Genomic DNA, 24056 nt, shown 5'->3' with positions numbered 1-24056 from the left:
TCTTTAATTTTTCAAGGTTCCATCTTATTGGTTTGTATCTTTGGATTTGTTTCCTATGTTTCGGTTCTGTTTTCATTAAGACAAGGTTATGGTCACTACTAATGTCGGCACCTGGATAGCTTTTGCAATTTTTTATTTGGTTTCTGTATCTTTTCTTGACCAATATATAATCTATTTGATGTCTATTTGAATCCCCAGGTGCTTTCCAGGTGTATCTTCTTCTTTTTGGTGCTTGAAATAGTGTATTTGCTATAACTGACTGTTTTTGTGTACAAAATTCTATTAATTGCTTTCCTCTTTCATTCCTACGTCCAAGACCAAATCTTCCTGAAACATTATCATTGCTCTCTTCTTCCACTATAGCATTCCGATCTCCCATTATTATTGTATTGTCTCTGTCTTTAAAGTTGCTCCAGATTTCTTCTATTTGTTCATAAATTTCTTCTGTTTCTTCATCGCTATGTTGTGATGTTGGCATGTAGACCATTATAAGACCGAGGTTTACTGGTTCATTTTGAATGCTTATCGCCATGATTCTGTCACTATAGTTAATTATTGTAGTGATTAACTTTCCAACTTTTTATGAAGCATTATTGCAACACCTGACTCTCCCTTCTTTTGTCCTAAATATATTATCCAAAATTCTCCACTCCAGAAATCACCCTGTCCCTCCCATCTCGTCTCACTAATGCCCAGAATGTCTATTTCAAGTCTTTCCATTTCTTTTTTCACATTTTCTATTTTACCTGGTTCTAGCAGTGTTTTTGCATTCCATGTTCTAATATTCAGCTTATTTCTTGTCTTCATTTTTGAATAAGTACCAGGATTTCGTTGGCTGTCGACCTGAGAAGCCCGGTTACTTCTCCTGCCGGGCATGACTCCTTCAGTGAAGGCTCCATCGCCAATCTTGATTTCATTTTTAACTTCCATTGCTGCTTTTACTTGGGAATGTGGTGGTTTCCCCTTGCCTTCCACATTGCAGTATTGTAACATGTATGCTATAGGAGGTTAATACAAGTAGCGCTGCTGCCCACTACTATAACTATTAGTGGTTAGTTGAAGGAGGAGGAAACACCCCTAGCCCTCGAGTACTCTAATAGCTTCAGGGAGAATGGAGGACCTCCTCCTGAGGTTAGTAAGCAAGAAAAGAGACAGACAGAAAGTTTTAAGTAAAGAATCCTCATTAGGAAGAATGTTAGTATGAGGGTAGAAGCAGGAAGTGGAAGAGTTAGAGAAAAGTATGATCAAAAGCTTTGAAATATATCATATTTAGCTCTGGGACCCCAGGTTAGCCATGCCCGTGCCTGCAAGTCGCAAGCCCCATGGGGAAAAAGAATGTTTATAAAATACCAAATTAGCACCACTGGTAACAAACCAGAATGGGATAGTTAGTATAAAGTATCAGAATAGCAGTAGGTCTAAGGGGCTTTTGCACATTATGTACACTAATGCCAGGAGCATTCGGAACAAGGAGGGAGGAATTTTTGGCATTAGTTAGTTCATCCTGGCCAAAGATTATTGGCATTAGTAAGACATGGCTGACAGAAGATGATATAGTTAGTGGGATAAGATGTGGAGGGTATAGTGTGTTCAGGGAGAATAGAGAGAAAAGAATGGGTGGGGAGTGTTATTGATGACAGCCAATGAACTGCAATCAGAGAGAGAGAGTAGACATTCAACTACAGGCGTGTGAAAATAGCACATTTCAGGCTATCTGGTGTTGAGATAGAGACTAGCAGGCAGTTGGATACTACTATAGACCAGGGGATGGAAAAGATGATGGAGATAGTATGGTTTACAGTGATACTGCTGGACTTTGTAGAAGCCTTTGACAAGAAACCACATGGACTTCTAATCAATAAACTGCAGCACATGGGGATAGATACAGGGTTGGTGACTGGATAAGAGGGTGGTTGATGGATTGATTTCAGAGAGTAGTTTATTTAGGAGTCGAGTCCAGAAGAAGACCTGTGAGTAGTGGCATGCCGCAGGTTCTGTTCTTGGACCGCTACTGTTTAGTTTGTACATTAATGATGTAGGAAGGGATTGATTCAAGAGGAACCATTCAGTAGTTTGCTAGTTGATACAAAAGTTGGGTAGAGCAATAGTTAATACAGATGATGTCAAAATTTTGCAGGATGAATGACTGGCAGTCTGGGCAAAGGAGAATGGATGTCAGTTTAATGTGGCAAAGTGTAAGGTTATGTATTTTGGGGGTGAAAAGATTACCAACTGTATACCACATTGATGGCACTGTACTCCAAGAAATTGACAAAGCCCGGGACTTGGGAGGGTTAGTGGATAGGGAGTTAAAGTTTAGAGGGCACATAGCAAAAGTGGCTAAAACAGCTCATCAGATTACTTGGTTACTGAAGAATACTTTGAGCAGAGACAAGCAAGTTATTCTTCCTCTTAATTGAGACTTGACAAGACCCCATCTTGACTACTGTGCGCAGATCTGGTTACCAGGGTTTCTTGGCTATGAGAAAGAGGTGGAGAGGATCCAGAGGTGAGTGACAAAGATGGGAGCAGGTCTATGGAATGAGCCTTACAAGAACAGGTTGAAGATTTGTGGGTTACAGAAACTGGTTGACATGGATGGAAAAGAGGTGATTTGATTGAGAACTATAAATTACTGAAGAGGTTTTACAAGATTAATTTAGAGGAAATTTTCCAGAACAGATGTGGTGGCAGGAGAACTAGGACCCATCCTTGGAATCTGAGTAGTTAGCAAGGATGTTAAAACTAGGTTTTTTGCTTGGAGAGTGTTGAATGAGTGGAATTGGTTGCCAGAGAGTGTCATGGGTACCATGACTGTGAATGAGTTCATAGCAGAGTATGATAGATACTGCACAAATGTTGGATAGTGCTTGACATGAAGTGGTCACTCAGTAACTCAACAATTTTATTTGTTTCTGTCACCTTGTTACTATCAGCACTCATTAAGGCTATTCTTCCACAGTCATTCTTCTGCTTACTTGTCACACTCTTTGGAATTATCTTTGGCCTGCTTGGTTAGTTCTCATAATCTGATTTTGCCTTATTTAGCATGCTGGTAGGGAACTCCACCTTGGTTTGGGGTGGGGGATTTGAAGCCCAAGCCTGGGTAAAGGAGAAGGATTGGACAAAGTGCTAATCACTCTTCCTTGTAAAAATTTTCTGATTTTGAAACTGAGACCCCAATAAAACCAGTATACCAGCTGTGTCAGCCTGCAGGATTCCTGATGATACAGCTGGTATACTGGTTTTCTTGGGCTTCTTGGTGTCCATAATCAGGAAATTTTTTACAAGGAAGGGTGATTAGCACGTTGGCAAGAGGATACTGCATGGATGAAATTTCAGGACTAAAGCCTTGAAACCTCATAATGAGGTTGCAAGAGACTGGAGCCTTTGAACAGATGAGGTCACCAGTTTCACCCAAATAGAAAATGTTAATTGCAACATGGAATTTTAGATCTATGTTTCAAATTGGAAAGACACAAGAAGTTATATCTATTCCACACTTTCCCATTTCCTTTATAACCAGTTGAGATCGACTGGCTTTGGAAGGGTGAAAACTGTAGATGGATATCAGATATTGTATCAGGTTCACATGAAATTTGTGAAAGAGGTGTGACACTTATATTTAGTGCAGAGACAAGCAAAAGCTTGATAAATTTGAAGCCCATAAGTGAGTTGATAATAATGGCTAGATTATATTCAAGATGTATTTAATTAACCATAATACAAGTATGAAGGGTCAAAACTGTATAACCGAGAGGAGACCTCCACATAGCCTTTAAAGGAATGCGGAGAACCGACCAGGGCTTCTGACCTAATGTCCAATCCTCACCTTCTCGTGGTGCACCCTGTTGGGTATCTACTTGGATACTGAACGGACGAGGATGGGCTGGCAATTTGGGATTTAGCTGACCAAATTGTATTCTTATTGGTTAAACCAAAGTAAGAAAACGATGGTACAACATGACAAAATTTCATGCCGGCTGGGGCGTCGCCCAGTTAAACAAGGCCCCCGTTGTTTTCGCCAGGGAACCAGGGCGAACAGCGAAAAGTCAGCTACTGGAACAAATCTGAAAACAAACCCCCAACTCAACATCACCAGAGTTAAAGATCGGTACTATCAACGTAAGAAGCCTGAATGGCAAAGAAATAGAGCTAGCTGAGGAATTAGATAAGTACCAGATCAACGCAATAGGAGTGACTGAAACAAAAAAGACCAAAACTGGTGAGATCTTTCTGAGCAATAAATACAAAATATTATATTCAGGCAATGACAATCAAGGAAAAGAAGGATTAGCCATAGTATTCAACACAAATTACGAGGCTAATCTTCTTGAATGGCAGTCAGTCTCAAGTAGAGTAATGTGGGCAAATATGAGAATGGGGAACTGGACAATGAGACTTATTTGTGCCTATGGTCCCACAGAAGGTTCTACTAAGGTAGAAATGGAGGAATTTTTTGACGCTCTAGAAAAAGCAACTGACACAATGAAAAAGGAAAAGTTGGTCCTTGTTGGGGATCTAAATAGCAGAGTAGGAAATGATTGTGAGACATACAAAAATATTTTGGGAAAATTTGGAGAAAAGAACAAAGCTAATAATAATGGCAAATATCTGTTGGATTTCTGCTCAGGACATGGACTGGTTATTACTAACACCATGTTCCAACATAAAAATGTGCACAAATTCACATGGAGAGAAGAGGCTAGTAATAAGAAAAGTCTCATTGACTATGTTATTGTTGATAGTGATGATTTTTCCCTGGTGCAGGACACCAGAGTGTACAGAGGAATTGAAATTGGAAGTGATCACTATTTAGTCGTGAGCAGGATAAAATTGAATTTCATATTGAAAAGAATAACATGTAAGAAAGTTTTAAAGCGAATAAAAGTTGAGCAGCTCTCAGATGTGAACTGTAGACTAAAATAAAGAAATATTATTGAAAAGAAAATGAAAGAGTTTGAGAACAGGAATCAAACCTTGGAGATTCAGTGGCAAACTCTGAAGGAAACATTGACTAATTCTGCCAGAGAGGCATGTGGTGAGGTTGTGTGCAAGGATAAAAAATTCAGAACTCCCTGGTGGACACAGGAAGTTAAAGAGGCAGTGAAGGAAAAGAAGAAAGCATATCAAAAGTTCCTGGCAAATAAGTCAGCTTTTACTCTTACAGAATACAGAGACAAATGTAAGAAAGCTAAACAGTGTGTAAAACTAGCTAAACAAAAGTCATGGAAGGACTTTGGCAAGAATATAGAAAATAAATATCAAGAATGTGGCAAAATATTCTGGAGGTTGTTGAAGAAGCTTAGGAATGGATGAAAGAGTGCTGTAAAAGGAGTTAGAGATGATAAAGGTGACATGAAAACAGGAGAAAAAGATATCCTTGAAATATGGAGTAATTACTTTGAAAAACTGCTAAATGAAACAAGCAGTGATGACAGCACAGTGATAAAAAACACTGACCAGGCATGCCGTCAGGAATACATATCCATACTTGAAGTAGAAAAAGCCATCAAAGGCTTGAAATGTGGAAAGACAGCAGGAGTAGATGATATTCGACCAGAAATGCTGAAGTATGGTGGTATAAAAGTCTTACAGCGGCTGCACTGCATAGTTCAGAAAGCCTGGACTGAGGGACGAATTCCCGATGATTGGAGTAGAGCTCTCATAGTACCCATATATAAAAAGGGAAATAAAACTAAATGTGAGAATTACAGAGGTATTTCCCTACTGTGTGTTCCTGGCAAGATCTATGCAATTATACTTGAGAAACGGTTGAGAAGAATTGTGGAAGAAAAGCTTGGTGAAGAACAAGCTGGATTCAGGCCAAATAGAGGCTGTCAGGATCAGATTTTCACTTTACGACAAATAGTCGAGAAAGCATGGGAATATAACAAAGATCTATATTTAAGTTTTGTCGATTTGGAAAAGGCATATGACAAGGTGCCAAGAGAGAAACTATTCAATACGCTGCAGTTATATGGTGTCAATGGGGCATTATATCAAGCGATACTTAGTCTTTATTTGAGTTGTAAGTCAGCAGTTAGAATTGAAGGAAGTACAGGAAGATGGTTTAATGTTAAATCTGGTGTGAGACAAGGATGTGCATTATCCCCTCTGTTATTCATTATCTATATGGATCACATTATGAAGGAATGTGGTATTAAACCTGATATCAAAATTGGAGATGTTAATGTCAGCTCTTTGCTTTATGCGGATGATGTTATACTTCTAAATAAATCCGCTACAAGTCTGCAAGATTCTCTGACTAAATTGAATAGCTGTTGTAATAGATATGGTATGAAGGTCAGCAATAAAAAGACAAAGACAATGAAAATAGGCAGAATCATTGAAAATATCAACTGTGTTGTGAATGGAGAACCTGTGGAACAAGTAAAACATTTCAGCTAATTAGGCACAATTTTTACTGAAGATGGTAAATTAAATATAGAAATAGACAACAGAATCAGCAAAGCTGGTATGGTGGGAAGTCAATTGAATAAATTCATATGGAATAAGAGAGAAATTAGTTGCAACACATAAATTAGCTGTATACAAGACAGTGTTCAAACCAGTTTTAACTTATGGATCTGAGAGCTGGGTCAGAAGTAAAACACTTGACCAAAGACTAGAGACCGCAGATATGAGAGTCCTGAGAAAGATTAGAGGCGTGAACAGATGGCATCAATGGCAATATCATATTAAAAATGAGGATATTAGGAAAGAACTTGACATTGTCAGCATCCAGGAATGCATTAGCAGAGCTAATCTCAGGTGGTATGGTCACTTAAATAGAATGGGAGAGGAAAGATTAGCAAAACAAGTGTTCTCTGCCAGGTTGGCAGGAAAACGACCCAGAGGAAGACCAAGATATAGGTGGATTGATACGGTACAAAGTGCCTTAGACGATAGAAATATAAGATCTGATAATGTTGGCGTCTTGACAAGTAACAGACTGATTTGGAGGAAAATTGTAGATAGGAAGTTAGTAATGATGTAATTTTTTCATGTAGTACTGTCATATCCTGTACACCCCTTGAGGGTACATGCCAGGAATTTGATGATGATGATGACGACGACAAGTATGTGCACCAACCATTGAGAAGGATCTTGAAGAACTGGCTTTGGAAGGGTGAAAACTGTAGATGGATATCAGATATTGTGTCAGGTTCATATGAAATTTGTGAAAGAGGTGTGACACTTATATTTAGTGCAGAGACAAGCAAAAGCTTGATAAATTTGAAGCCCATAAGTGAGTTGATAAGAATGGCTAGATTATATTCAAGATGTATTTAATTAACCATAATACAAGTATGTGCACCAACCATTGAGAAGGATCTCGAAGAGAAGGAGAATTTTTATATGATACAAAAATGTATAGAACAAGTACCGAAACATGACATGGATATTCTTATGGGTTGCAGGAATCCTGAAGTTGGCAAAAGAAATAATAAAGATGAAAAAGCAGTAAGTAACAAAGCATATGGTTCAAGAAATGAAAATGTTGATCTATTGTCAGCATTTTGTAAAATCAATAACTTTGTGATAGGAGAAAGCTTATTTAAGCATAAAGGTATACATAAAATGAAGTGGTTATTATCATCATATGGTAAAAACCAAAAAATATTAAAGTAAAGTGAGGAGCTGATGTAAAATCTGATCACTGCTTAGTAACAGCCAAAATTAAATTAAAACTGCATGGTATTAAAAAAATTAGAAATCAGATGGGAGAGTAAAATATGACCAGTCTAAATTACAAATGAATGAAATTAATAATACCTTTTCTATTATGATAAAAAAAGCTATTTTGTATTTCATATTTTGGAAAATGAAAAGCTAGTAGGTGAGAAAGTAGAAACCCAGAAGTCATGATTAAAATGCAAATGAAAAAATTTTAAATGGTATATAATGAGGTTGCAATAGACTGTTTGTGTGCTAAGAAGGAAAAAAAAAGAATGACATTTGATTATCAGACAAGACCTGGACACTCATAGAAGATAGGCACAAAGTTAAAATGATGTTTGAAAGTGATAAATCCCAGAGAGCTATAGAAATTCATTTCTTCCTCTCTAATTATAGAGAGAAAGGCAAGTTAGTTAACAGATTATTATTATTATTATGGGCAACTCCAAGGAGTCCATAGACTCATCAAGGGAGGCCCTAACATCATGTCAAGAACAACTATTCGACATTCACACAGTATCTATGATACTTTGCCTTGAACTCATTTACCGTCATGTCACCCACAACAGACTCTGGCAGCTTATTCCACTCATTCACCACTCTCCAAGTAAAAAAAACCTAGCTCTAACACCCTTGCTAACCACACTCTTGCCCAGCTTCCATGTATGGCCACTAGTCCTCCCACGATCAGTCCTATTCTCAAAAATATCTTCTGAATTAATCTTATAGAAATCCTTCAGTAATTTGAATGTCTCAATCATATCACCCCTTTTCCACCTATCCACCAATTTCTGCAACCCACAAATCTTCAGCCTGTTCTCATAAGGTTCATTCCATAGACCTGCTGTCATCTTGGTCACTCGTCTCTGGATCCTCTCCACCTCTTCCCCATCCATAAGAAACCCTGGCGCCCATATCTGGGCCCAGTAATCTACTTGGGGTCTTATCAAGGCTCGATACAGAGAAACAATAACCTGTTTGTCTCTGCTTGTTAAAGTATTTTTCAGCAACCAAGTGATTTGATGAGCTGATTTAGCCACTTTTGCGATGTGTCCCCTAAACTTCAACTCCCTATCCAGCAACACTCCCAAATTCCTGGCCTTGTCAATCTCATGGAGTACAGTTCCACCAATGTGATATACTGCTGTTAATCTTTTCAACCCAAAATGCATAACCTTACATTTTGCCACATTAAATTGACATCCATTCTCCTTAGCCCAGTCCTCCGAACATCCAAATCATCCTGTAAAATTTTGACATCCTGTGCACTTACTATTGCTCTGCCCAACTTTGCATCATCAGCAAACAAATGAACAGTTCCTCTCAGATCCTTTCCTATATCATTAATGAACAAATTGAACAGTAGTGGTCCAAGAACAGAACCCTGCAGCACACCACTAGTCACAGGCCGTCTTTTGGACTCTACTCCTGAATAAACCACTCTCTGATATCTCTCCATTGACCACCCTGCTAATCATCTCATCAACTCTATATCCATCCCCATATGCTTCAGTTTTCTGATTAGAATTACATGTGGTATCCTGTCAAAGGCCTTAGCAAGGTCCAGTAGAATCACTGTAAACCCATTTCCCTTATCCAGTTCAGCCGTCACTGTGTTATAAAACGTGAGCAAGTTACTGAGGCATGATCTACCCTTCCCAAAACCATGCTATCCCCCATACAATATCCCATTTTCCTCTTGACTATATTCTCCAAGACCTTGAAAACAATTCCTGATATGCTGATCGGTCGGTAATTTACAACAGCAGTCTTGGAACCTCCTTTATGCAGTGGAACTATTTTCCCCTCTTTCCACCCCCTCGGGACTAACCCAGATCCGAGACTCAAATTAAACAAAATGGTCAACGGTACTGACAATTCTTTAGCCGCTTCACGTACGACACGAGCTGGTATACCATCCAATCCCACAGATGTATTGACATTGAGGTTTTGTAATAGACTATTCACCTCCACTTCATTCACCACAATTCCCGTATAAGCTGTTGGTTCTTTCATTCCTGCAATGTCACCACCTGGATGATATACTCTTGCAAAGTGCTTGCTCAGTAATTCCACTATATCAACTGATTAGGTTATTTCCCTACCATCGGCATTCTTTAAAATCATTCTGCCGTATACATTTTTTCTTTTACATGCAACATATCGAAAAAACTGTTTGGGATTCTTTTTAGCCTGCATGGCTAATGTTCTTTCATAATCTGCTTTTGCTTTTCTTACCACACTAGTTACCCTTCTGGCCTGTGCTTTATACTGTTCATGTGTCTGCCGGTCACCTTTCTCCTTAAATTCCCTCCACAGTTGTTTCTTATTTTGCAGCTCAAGCTTAATGGTGTTATTCATCCATTTAACCCCTACTTGATTTATTATTCCGACTCTAGGTATACATTCAGCCATTGCCTCCTGCAAACACTTCTTAACTGTCTCCCATGCACTATTAACATCCAGCCCTTGCAGTTTTACATGCCATGGCACTGAACCAATCAAACTCCTAAGCTTGTTATACTTACCAGCCCGATAATTCCGCATGTACTCTGTCTTAATTGTAAATTCCACACCTTTAGCCACCTCCCAAGTCAAGACCCTATGATTACTCTCACCAATTGGTGGCAACGTGGTCATATTCGTTACAGCCAAATTCTCAGGTGCAATTACTAGGTCAAGCACTCTCTGACCCCTAGTATTTTCCATTACATGCTGTTGCAGATAGTTATCCATTAATAACCGCATAAAATCCAATTCCTTCCTCCCATGTGTCTTCTCCTCCTCCCAATCAATGTTACCATAGTTGAAATCTCCCATAATAATTACCCTCCTTCCATCATTTCTTTTATTTGGTTATGCATACTATCTCCACCATCTATTCTATCACCTGGTCTATAGCAGCACCCAACTGTATATTTTGTTCTGCTAACTTCAGTTGCACAACAGATAGCCTCAAATGTGCTCTTTTCTCCATCCTGCAGTTCAACTTCTATCCTCCTTGGCTGTAGCTCATCAGCTATCATCAACAATACTCCTCCCCCCATTTTATTCTCCCTGTCACTCCTGAACACACTATACCCCCTCACATTCAATCCCACTAGCTATATCATCTTCTGTCAGCCATGTTTCACTAATGCCAATAACGTGTCACCTGGAAGTGCCAACCAAGGCCAAAAATTCTTCCTTCTTGTTCCTAATACTTCTGACATTAGTATACATGAATTGCAGAAGCTCATTTGTCCCATCCCTATTTTGATGCCTTATACTAACTATCCCATTCTGATTTGTTGTCCTTCTTATTCGCTCAGTCATATTACACACACATTCATACACTCAACTGTCTCCCTAAAGTCGCATATCTTCTTCCTACCCCTTAATAACTCTAGTTTCCCTGATTCTGCACATCCACTTCCACTTCATTCAACAACACCTTTTCAAGTCTCTGTACACCAAATCCATTCAAATGCAAACCAACCACCTTATATATAGATCCTTTCGTCCATCGAACTCGCTCCACACATCCACAAATTCCACACCACTCATCCTGCATAACTCGTGCATAAAGTCATTAGCAATTATGGCCCTCCTATACTCTTCACTGTCATACTGCGGAAACAGACTCCCCATCCTAACTCGCTCACTCTTCTCTTTTGCTACCTCAAGTAATTCCTTCAAATCCTCTCCCATAGTCATTTTGTATCCTTTCAAATCATTTCTTCCTGCTACTACTATCGATTCGTTCACTCTCTGCTTTTGCGCTCTAATAGACTCGCTTATATCCTTAATGTTCGCACCAGGTTGGTGTGATTTTGTCAAACTCTCATCTATCACACCTCTTACTAAAGAATCTGCATACAACACTAGCGCTTTCATTTTGTTTTCACTCACAATCATACTCTTATTTTTCTTATGATACTTTTGCCGTTTATTAGTTGGTACACTCGGTAAACATTTTTGCCAATGCTCCAGCTGCCGATTCGCCCTATGTATTGCTCCGCGAAACCATGTAATCTCACTCATTGCATCTGTCTCATCATTTTTATTATCCGTTAATCCATTCATTCGTTCTGTATTTTTACCTTCATTCTCACTTTCAACGCCGCTCTCACAGCTATCTGGTACTATTTTGCATATATCACTATTCATACCTCTCATATCACTATTTTCTACATTCTGACTTTCAACAATGATATCACTCTCACGACCTGAAACACACTTTAAATCCTCACATTCCTTACACTTTCTGCACACATTCACTCCACTATTATTGTCTAACCAGACTCCAACCGCTCTCCTCATAGCATTCATCTCACAAACGGCACACTGAATTAACTCCTTTATATTAAAATTTTTGAACAGAGATGGCAATCTAGATGCCATTGTATTTCTTCTTATCGGCACCATGTGCACACTATTAATCATATCTATCAAATTACCAATTGAAAAACTCAGAGTACACACAAAATTACCCAGACACGCTAAGATATGAAAAGTAAACAATACTACGTAAGATTCAAGCAAATTTACCAATTATTACTTAAAATAAAGTTATCTTTTCAGGAGCTCTCTACAAACACTACACACCATGTTGCCTTCTAGTGGCCAATCTGCAAGAGAGGATAAAAGAATTATGTTTACAGTTTTGCAGAAGAAGCACAAAAGATTGTACCATTAGGACCATTGGAAGACTGTGAATTTGAAGAAAAGGAGCAAGTAATTGCTGTAAGAGATAAAGGTGGTTTGCTGCTAACGGAAGAGGATAAGATTATTAGGAGATGGAAATTTCGAAATTCTAAGTGGAGACAACAATATAACTGATTTGATTATACGAGGATCATCTGAAAAGTTCTCAGCCTCGACCATAGGTGGCAACACTATTGGCACAATTTTTTTTTTTTTCTGAGTTAGTACACTTTATAAGCATTCATGTGAAACTGCAAGTCATTCTATCAAGTAGTTTGTTTTATACAGCTGTCTGAAGCAAAAGTGTTGTCTGTATCCCTTGAAATGGATAAAATTGAATATCGTGCATTTATAGAATGCTTTGTAAAAGGTTTAACAGCAAAATGAATTCATTCGAAGTTCATAAAAATTTATGGCCATTCTTCTCTTTCGTTTTGTCAATTAAGAAATGGGCTGCCGAGTTTAAACGTGCCATACCAGCCTTGAAGATGATCCATGTGAAGGACGTCCAGAAAAGTGTAACAACACCAGAAATCGTTGATTAAGTGCACGATATGGTATTGGATGAGTGACGAGTCAAAGTGCATGAAATTGCTGAGACTATAGGCATTTCAAAAGAACTTGTAGGATATATTTTGCATGAAGAATTGCAAATGAAAAAGTTTTGTGCAAAATGGGTGCCACGCTTACTCAGGTAGATCAAAAACGCTAAACGCTCAGAGATTTTCTCTGAACAGTGATTGGAGCGTTTTAACAAGAATAAAACTGATTTTGTGCATCGATTTATTACTATGGATGAGAAGGGATAATGGCGCTGGAGCATTGCTGGAATAAATATATTAGTCTTAAGGGAGATTATGTTGAAAAATAAAAATAATTTTGAAATTATTTTTAATTTTATTTTTTGAACAAGTTGGTTTTAGAACAGTGGGAGTACTGTGCATCACATTTTTACCTTAAGGAACATCATTGAACAAAGCATAAAATTTAGAAGCCCATTATACCTAAATTTTATAGATTTTGCTAATGCATTTGACATTATTTACAAAGAAACATTATGGTTAATTATTAAAAGTTATGGAATTCCTGACAAATATGTGAGAGTAATAAAAAAAAAAAAAATGTGTAATGGAAGTAAAAGTTGTGTTATTGCACAGCAAACAACGTCCAAATGGTTTGAGATAAGAACTGGTAAGGCAGGATTGTGTAATGTGGTCATCGATTGGATTATTAGAACAGTTGCAGGTACGAATCTTATGTCACAGAAGTTATAGATTATGCTTATGTTATATTTCTGATATCATCAAAATACAATAATATACAAACAAAATTGGAAGACTTTTATAAAACATCTGAAATGCCTGTACTTAAAATAAATACAACTAAAACAAAACTGCCTAACTAAACAACAAATGTCACAAAGAGATCAAAATCAATTAACATGCTATAGAAGAAGAATTTTACATACTTGGGAGCAAATGTAGATACTGACAGGGATATCATGCAAAGATGGACAAAAGCTAATACTGCTTTCAGAAAATTAAATAATATATGTTAATCTTCAAAATATCATAATAAAACCAAAATAAAGATCTTCAATAGCAATGTTAAGACTGTATTATTATATGGATCAAAGACATGAAAGCTGATCAAAACCAGGAAGCTAAATTAAATAGTTTTCAAACCACATGTCTGCATAAAATATTAAAAATATTTTTGCCCAGTGTGTAACAAATGATGACTTATATAAGCTGACTGCACAAAAAAGCATCACCAGTGAAATAAACAGAGATGAAAATGGATTGGACACATACTGAGAATGGACAGCAGAGAGATTCCTAAAATGATTTTGACCTGTATCCCAGAAGGAAAACAGAAAAGGAGAAGGCCTAAATTAATTTGACAGAGAATGACAGAAAAGGAAACAAGAATGGCTGGCTGGAAGAGCCTGAGAGAAACTGAACTGGTGGTTCAGGATAGAGGTATCTGGAAGAAACGGATATCAGCCTTATGTGCCATGCGGCCTGAAGAGGATAAGTAAGTCTCCTTTCTTGCCTGATCCTTGTACTGTTCATGAGCTTACTGGTCACCTTTCTCCTTATATACCCTCCACAACAATTTCTTTCTTTGCAGCTATTTCATAGAAGTCATTATAGGTCTGAGAGACTGATTTTAGAATTCTTCTGGTCAATAGGCTTATATGTTGGTTACTCATAACTATTATTTTTCAGGAAATATCATGTACTAAAATTTTAATTATAAAAAATTTAATTAATACTTTCCTATATTTTGATCCTTGATGATAGCAATGTAACATTGCCAAAATATAGGAAGGTATTAATTAAAGTTTTTATAATTGATATTTTAGTATACGTTATTTCCTGAAAAATTTGTTTTTAGAATCAGCATCAGCTATGAAGCACTCTTCCAATTTGCTAAAGATCTAGGAGACTCATTTTGAGACCTGATAGCCTTGACTTCTCCAAATTAACTTTATCGCTAGCCTGTCTATTGAGGGCACCATTTAAGGACATTATTTCTATTTCAGTTACAGTTTGAATTGTTTTTCACAATTATTTAGTTCAGTGTTATATTCTTGTCACAGTTATAATTTTTACTCTGAAGATGTTTTCTTTGTTGTTGTATAATTCATTATTTTGTGGTAACATTCGAAGCAATTCATGAAGTCACTCTGCAGCCTGTTGATGTATAAGTGCTTTAAATTACTTCACTTTATATGTTCCATTGCAAATCCTTCCTCAAGAGTCACGTGAATAACCATACAAAGAGTAAAGTGAAGTGAATCTGTCATCATGGTTTGGAGTTTCTCCACTTTCCAAAAAAAATTCTTTAAAAAAAACAATTGCACTTGCAGTGAAAATAAATGGCATAATGGCTGTATCCCACATGTAGATATGTTTTTTTTTCCAATGCACATACTACCAAAATACGTATCTCATCAGTTATGTTTTCTGCATCCAGAATTATGCACTCTGCAATTATGCAGGTACTGTATAGTTCCTCAGTACTTATGGCCATAGTAAGAGCTGATGTATTTTATTTCATGCACTTCCATGGAAATGGTTTTGGTGATTTAATGCATATTCTATTTTGATTGATCATTTGAAATATCATTTTTAAATTGTATTTCTCCAAGCATCCATGATCAGTAATTATGATGCCCTTTGGTTGGATTCTTCATCTCTTGCAAGACAGACTACCCAGAGAATATATTCATTTTACAGACATAGCTGACTATTCAAATAGAATTAACTTATCTATCTTAGCATTAATTAGATTTCTCTGAAGCCAGGTTATTTGATTATGGTTATTTGACCATCCATTGAGCCTAATGTATAACCGGGAAGGTAAAATTTTATTTCTTTACAATAGCTATAATCCTCATGGATGTGGATATCTCTTTAAATTTCACATAAATGAGAAATTTAAAGAGAATTATCTCCAGCCTCTTTAAGTAACTTTATTTCACATAATTTCTTGATATATTCCGATTAGGCCTCATAAATGTTTCTGAAGTTTTGCTCCTCTGTTTTTATTTTAAAAATGATCACATGAAATTACTTTGTTTAAAAACAATTTTTTTTTTCCTCTCCCATACAGTTTGAAAAGAGAAATGTGCAAGATTGCAAAAAATGAGGTAAGATAATTTTATTAAAATAACAAGACACAATGACTATTATTTAATTGATGATGATAAATGAAGTTACTTTAGAATACATTTATAAATCATGTAGTAACTGAACTAACATTATTCCATGGGAATCATAATGAAAATTGGCCCTTGTTCCTGTGATAATATGAATCATATAGTAACAGCAGTAACTATTACAGTATTTTTTGGTATTTTATGTGAAGAAACGTTTCTCTTTCATCATGCTTCAGTAGTACATTATACAAATTATGGAACCAACTACCGTGTTAAAGTGAAATTTCAGTTTAATATAAACCAAAATAATCACTCGATGTTTCTACCTTCACATGAAGTTCATCATCTGGAAGTATACACATATATATACAAAGAAACAAGCTACACTACAATCTACATGGTATGCTAAAATTACGTTTATATTAATTTGGTCAGCCATTAAAACTACTAGCCTAATCTCTAATGAAAAAAAAAATCTTACTACATCAATGCTAGAGTCCTGTTGTTATTATTATTATCTGTTTGGTTACAAAAAAATAAGTTAAAGAGCAACAGGCTCTCATATAAGTACACATATAAATTAGAACAAAACAGTAAGATGGTGGCCAATAAGAGCTAAAGTCAGGGTTTGCTGGAAAACTTCAAGCACTTAATTCGGCTGAATGTGTGCCATCCAAATTCTTGGATTTTTTAAGTCACCATTGTTAAAACTAGGATGGCTGATCAAAATATCACAAGCTTCTTTAAATTTACGTTCATACTAGGTTTTTGTATGATGTAAAGGACAAATATTGGAAGTTGATTTTGCACTTGGTTAGACTATAATCAATTTAGTTTAATCCTTTCCAAGTGTAAGCAAACAAAGTTTGCATCTGAAAATATCTTCAGGACTGGGGCAAGGTGGTACATCCCTAGGCAACTTGTAGCAAAGGTGGACAACCTTTGCTATGAAAGGTTGGCAACTCATATAGGTAAATATGACCTCTCCGTTGCTTCTGACTTAGTATCACCACTTCTGTGTCTGCCTCCCACTGACGAGACCTCAATAAAGGTCGAAACCAGTCTGGGTGGTGGCCCTTCCCTTAATGCATAGCATCATACATGTCCGCAAGGAGATATGCTTTTCATTGTGGGAAATACTGAGACAAGGAGTGATGAGAGCTTGGTCCACCTTTGCTACGAGTTGCCTACGGATGTACCTCCTTGCCCCAGTCCTGAAGATATTTTCAGGTGCAAACTTTGTTTGCTTACACTTGGATAAAGGATTAAACTAAATTTATTAAAGGACAGATACTTTTCCAATCAATTTGAGGTAGGGTGTTAAGGGCATGATCTGAGAGGCCCACTTCACCAAAATTCTGCAGTTTTGAAGTTTTCCTTCAGAAAGACCAGCGATATCTTAATCTCAGCTCTTTACTTTATAGAGATAATGTTATACTTCTAAATAAATCCAGTACAAGTCTGAAGGGTTCTTGACTAAATTGAATAACTGTTGTAATAAATTTGGTATGAAAATCAGCAATAAAAGGACAGACATTGAAAATAGGCAGAAACATTGAAAACTGCATCCTGAGTAGAGAATGGATAGAACAAGTAAAACAATTCAGCTATATAGACTTAATTTTTAGTGAATATCGCAAATTACATATGGAAATAAACAGTAGAATTAGCAGAGCTGGTATATTCAGAAGTCAACACTGAATAATTTTATATGGAATAACAGCAAAATTAGTGAAAACACTAAACTAGCTGTATGCAAAACAGTGTTCAAACAATTTTAACTTTTGGACCTGAGAGTTGAGTTATAAATAAAACAGCTGATCAGTGACTGAAGACCACAGATTTGAGCACTCTGACAAAAATCTAAAAAATAAGAAGTAAACAAATAGAATCATTGGCAGAATCATATTAAAAATGAAAATAATCGAAAGGCACTTGGCATTGTTAGGCATTCAAAAATGTGTGAGCAGAACTAATTTCAGGTGGTATACTCGTTAAAGAGAATGGGAGAGGAACAGTTAGCCAAACAAGTATTTCTTGCCAGGATGACAAGAAAATGACCCAGAGGAAGACTACAATCTAGGTGGATGGATAGTAAGGAGTTCCTAAGAATGAAATATAAGATCTGACATTAGTGAAGTCCTTGTTAGATAACATATTAATTTGGAGGAAAGTTGTTGATAGGAACTTAGTATTGATGTAAGCTTTTTATGTATTACTATCATAGTATCCTATACACCAACTTGAGTTTATATCAGAAATTTGATTATGAAGAGGAGGAGAAAGATCTAGGTAGATTTTTTTTTTTTTTTTTTTGTCAATTTCAAGTAAAGCTCAGATAACAGGCAATTCAGTAGGGTTTTTCCTTTCAGGCACTTTTTCCCCCTATCACAAAGAGACATAATTTATTGGCACTATTATAGTCTCCTAATCTTGGCTGTCTCCATGATAATGACAAACAACACAGTCCATGAATGTGATCAATGGAGTGTTTCACTGCTGCCTAGAATCCTGCCACCAAACAAAAAAAAGAGGGGATGGAATATTAATATTTACTGAACATAAATTAATAGCAAAAGAAACTGTTTATCAGTTTGAACATGCTGAAATCCTTTGCATCGAAATCATTAATACCACCAGTCGACATCACCCCTTAAATTTTGGTGGCCTGCAATTTACAGGCTGCCAAACTTAAGCGTGATAACATTCTTGCATTAACTCAATTGCTGGCTTTCACGCTAAGAATTATGCTAAACTTAATACCTAATGATAATCGATGATATAAACATAAATATTGCAAACGTAAACCATAACATCATGTACTAGAGAAGAAATAGTCGAAAACACTATCACTGCTTCTTGTTTAGATCATATAAACATTCGGGCACCACCAAATGATTACACTGCAGCAGTCATAAAGTGCAAAATAGCTGACCATTATTACTTCACGGCTCTTATCTTGCACACTAAGACAATATCCATGCAAAACAATAATAGACGAAGAAAACCACGAAATGAGATAAATCGACTGGAAACACAAGGCATCACGATTCAATAGATACCTTATACAACAACATTAAGCTCGCACTGATTTAAATATATAAGAAAACTGCAAAGAAAGTCAGAATTTGTTCAAAAACAAGCTAAAATCCTTGGATAATGCAAAATATAATCCTAGTTATACACAGAAAGAACATCCTATGGAAACAATTACAGCGATATCCAAATAATACAGCTTAAAAACCGAATATAAAATAACAAGGAATTGCCTTACAATGCAAAGAAGAAATGCAAAAAGAAACTACTACAGAGGCAAATTAACCTCCACACAAAATAACATGAAACAAACCTGGCATCTGATCAACAAGATGCTAGATTGTACTCCCAATACCACCACCTCTGAAACCATAAAACACAGCTTCATGAAAGACGCTAAGCCTATCCAACAACTAGCAAATGACTTTAACCAATACTTTTGTAGACCCCATCCAAGAACTACAGTGAAATATCCCTCTGATCACAAAATGTGATCCTCCACTTGGACCTAGAAAAACAGACATTATGATTCCCAACCATAAAAGAAGCTGAACGTCTCTCTGTAATACATCAAATCAAACCAAACAAGGACCCAGGAATCGATAATATAAAACCTATGGATATCAAGCAACATGCAACTAGCCTAGGCCCTGTCCTACTTAAATTATTATTATTATTATTACACTAAACCCCGAGGAGTCCAACGACTCATCGAGGAAGGGCACCTGCTCTACAGCTCTGTCTCCACCACTGACCGCAATTACACCAACGCCGACCACCGCCAATGGTATTTCCACAGACGATCAGAAACATCCATGCCCACGGCAGGATTCGAGCCCGCCTCTGCACACGTGGTTTAGAAATTACCTTTCAAAACAGAAAACATAAATAAAATATTTAAAACCAGCCAAATACCAAGTTTGTTAAAGACTGCTATAATCACACCCATATACAAACATAGAAAAAGAAATTTAATCAATAATTACAGACCCATAGCAATACTACCAGTTATCAAATTATGGAGCAGATCATACTAAGGAAACTCGCAACATACACAGAGAACTTTCATATTATCCCCAAAGCACAATATAGTTTTCAGAAAAATTAGGGAACAGCATCTCTCTTGGAAGATGTTACGGACATAATTAATACCATCTTAGATAAAGAAACAAAATTGCCATGGTAGTCTTTATCGATTTGACACACTCACACATCAAACTTTATTAGAAAAGCTAAGACATGTTGGAATAGATGGGCCTCTGCACATGTGGTTTAGAAACTACCTTTCAAAACAGAAAACATATCACATGCATCAGATCAATCCACAATAGAGAGCTACCAATAACTTGTGGAGTGCCACAGGGAACTGTTCTTTCCCTGACTCTATTCACCATTTATATGCATGATATTAACCAGCTACTTCTCAAAGGCATGATCTTCCAATACACAGATGGCTATAATATCCATCCATAATAATGCAAGCATAGCCCAAACAAATATGCAGCATGACATAAATCTGCTCATTGACTGGCTCACCAAAAACTCCATACATCCAAACTCTGATAAGTTAAAATTAATTATATTCAGAAATCCAATGACTCAACCAGTCGATAATATATATATATAAATATCCGACATACACTCTCCAACATGAAAAACACACCGAACCGTAAAACCACCATCACTCAGGTTGAAACAATACAATACCTCGGAATCTATTTCGATGCAGATATGAACAGAAACATCCACATAAACCATCTACAAAACAAACTCCAAGCAATAACTGCCAAACTATAAGTTAAAAGACATAGTTCCCACACGTCTAAAAACACTAATATACAAAGTACTATGCCAAAATATACTAAGATACGCTATAAACTATAAACAACGTATGCGTTCTGTGCACACTACAAAGTCAATAGATTAATATCATTACAATACAAAATGATAAAACTGATCTTTTGGAAACAAAGAAACAGTACCAGCTTTGTATATACTGCAATGTCAGAACAGAAACTACTAACAGGAAAACACTTATGTCACTATGCAGCTATGCTAAAATATTATTTTGATACCAACAGGACAGCCAGAAATACATACCACATAGCAAGACCTCAGACAACTCATTATATTACATATAAATATAATAATCACCACGGAAAGGCCACTCGAAGCTTCTACATCCCAGGTATGCTAAATAAACTACCTTTTGAATACAGGAACTTTATAAGCTACAATAGTCTGAAAAGAGCCATAATGAAATTAAGGCTCTTTTCAGACTATATTGGTTCAGATATATTTCAAACAATATATTGGTTCAGACTTTCCAGTTCAGTGACATGTCATGACATTCTAAATGATTGTGTGTGCGTGTGTGAATTTCTCATCCCTATGGCTGTAGTGAATATCAGACCTATCAAACATCAGCCTACTTCCAACACAGCAATCAAACCAATAAACAATAACTAACCAGTGTCATACTCAGGTAAGCTTCATAGAAAGCTTCGCAGATGCAAGGTGAGACATTACATTTCAGTTGAGATCAACATAAAGAAAAAAAAAACTCCATATATTACAGTAGTTACAGCTTAAATACATTAAAGCAAAAAAAAAATATATAAATATATATAATTTATTGTTATTGTATAAATACTGTAAAAAATTTCATCTTATTCACCCACAACTATAAATTACCAACTACAATAACTATTATTAATACATTATACAGAAGAAAAAAAAAAGGAAAATTTTTATGAATTTCATTGTGAAAAAAAAACAACAGAACAGTGTGTGTTGTAAATGCATAATATATAATCATAATTTTAATAATAAAAATTAGTGAATTTTTTATCTTTTTTTTTTTATAGAAATTTAATGTGGAAAATGAACCATAATCTGCAGCACTTGGTTGTTGTACTTTGTAAAATAACCTTTTGGAATGTCACTTAAGATGATTATTGTATATATATGAATGTTTTTGAGATCAAATAAATAAAAAAAATAGTTCTCCGCTCATTCTATAGGCCAGCGTTTCCCAAGCTATGCTCTGCGGAACACCTTGGTTCTGCAGAAAGTGAATAAGTGTTCCATGAAAAATGATCAAAATTAATATGAGCCTGGAATGGTTTTAAATGTTGCGACAAGTTCAAACATGTTTGAAAATCGGATGCTCCACACTTTGCATGTGGATTGTGCTATTATGACCAGTGTGTGCTGACCTTGACTCTGCTGCTGGCTGACAGCCGCTCACAGGTGTCGACACCTCCAAGTGTGAGTGTAGTACGGAGGTATCTATTTTAGGAAACATGCAGTCACAAGCAAGGTTAATGTGATGCGCTGTGGCCGGGTATGCCTGTGGTGTGTGCTGTCACATTTTTGCGATGCGATACAGCCTGCTGCAGTGATAGTGTGCACTTAGCTTTACATTGAATACGAGACCAATGATACTCGACTCTAACCAAGGTGTTCCATTAAAATTTCAGGATTTGTGAAGTGTTCCGTCGTAGGAAAAGTTTGAGAAATGCTGCTATAGACAGTAGATTATTTTTAATTTAATACTTTGTCTCTTGTTTAATTTTGTACAATTAAGACCTTAATATATTTCAGATCATGCCATCCTATATCATGCATATGCAGTTCATGTATTTTTATTATTAAGTCCTCCAGTTTCTCTTCTTATTTTATTTATTTCGTATCCAAACACAATTGGTACAGTAGTAAGTAAGTAAGTGGTACAACATTATTTACAACTAATTAGGATACATTACAAATGAGAACAGCTTAAAGTTGGTAGGTGAATTATACAGAGAATAATAATTAAATATGAAAAAAAAAAAAAGGAAGCTATACATAACTTATATACAATAAATATAGTCAGATGTTCCTTCAGTATCTTGCACAATCAACTGCTCTTTCTGTGCAGGAAATAAGGTCCTCTTTTGTGCAAGGTGATGGAAGAAAGGGACAAGAAAGAAGGGGTGTTTCATGTATTGGGTTGTCCCACACTCACAATTATCTGAGCCAGTGAGGTAGCCCCATTTAATGAAGTTTTGTTTGCAGCGTCCTGTCGTTTGAAGTCTGTTGAGGCTTTTCCAAGTATTCCAGTCCAAGTGGGCACCACGTGGAAGATGTTTGGCTGTTGAAATACCAGTATTATTTTCAGGATATAGTGCAAGCCATTGTTGAAGTCTTGTCTCTGGGAGGTTTTTAGGTGGTTGCCAGGAAGCTATGTCAGAATCTTAGTCTTTGGGGGCACTGCGGTATGGCCGAATAGTGGGTTGTGTTAATCATTCATTTGTCTGCTTCTTTCGTCAGCTGAGAATGCAGATCTTCGAATTGAAGGCGGTGCAATACCAGCCAAAGTATACAGGTCTTTTAGTGGTGTTGGTTTTAGGCATCCTGTAATTAAGCGGCAGCTTTGATTCAATGCTGGGTCAAGTTTTTCAGCATTGCAGGATCTGGACCATACTGGGCAGGCATATTTAGCAGAAGAATAGAAGGGCCAAGGCAGAACATCTCGAGAGTCATAATATGTGCTAAAATATGTGGTTAGACTTTTTAATGCAAGTGATAGAGTAGTTTCAATGGACTTGAAATTTTTTGATTGATTAGCTATGGCAAGGTCATCAGCATAGATACAATTTCTAGTTCCTGGAAAGATGGGGAGATCATTGACGTAGATGTTGAAAAGTAATGGTGATAACTCACTTCCCTGGGGGGGGCCATTTTTTTGGAGCTGCCAGCGTCTCTACCCCCCCCCCCAGGTCCACGTAAAAGCGTCTGTGATTGAATGCTTTTCCAAGAGTGATTGGATCAAGAGGACAAGGCAGTAGTCTCTGGTTATTCTGTATATTTTATTTCTGAGTGTGAGATGGTTTATGATATCATATGCTGCAGTTAGGTCAACAAAGACTGCTCCTGTGGCTAGTTTTTGCTCATATCCATTTTCTTATTGAGTGAGGTTGAGAATTTGTGATGTGCAGGA

The 24056-nt window shown here is 36.6% G+C and overlaps 1 protein-coding gene across 4 annotated transcripts in view; it reads left to right on the top strand.

The window, feature by feature from the left end:
• The window catches only part of LOC150108164 (CDK5 and ABL1 enzyme substrate 2), a 272612-nt gene that overhangs the window by 177398 nt on the left and 71158 nt on the right, over positions 1-24056 (top strand). For all 4 annotated transcript variants that reach the window (XM_090390623.1, XM_090390622.1, XM_090390621.1 and 1 more), the window contains one exon: positions 15991-16027. In XM_090390623.1, coding sequence (XP_090246749.1) covers positions 15991-16027 — 37 coding nt within the window. The remainder of the gene's footprint in view (positions 1-15990; positions 16028-24056) is intronic.

This window comes from Typopeltis vanoorti, chromosome 3 (assembly GCF_054136105.1).
Source record: "Typopeltis vanoorti isolate ZY-2024b chromosome 3, IOZ_Tvanoo_1.0, whole genome shotgun sequence".
NCBI lineage: Eukaryota > Metazoa > Arthropoda > Arachnida > Uropygi > Thelyphonidae > Typopeltis > Typopeltis vanoorti.
This window is presented reverse-complemented; position numbering and strand designations above follow the sequence as displayed.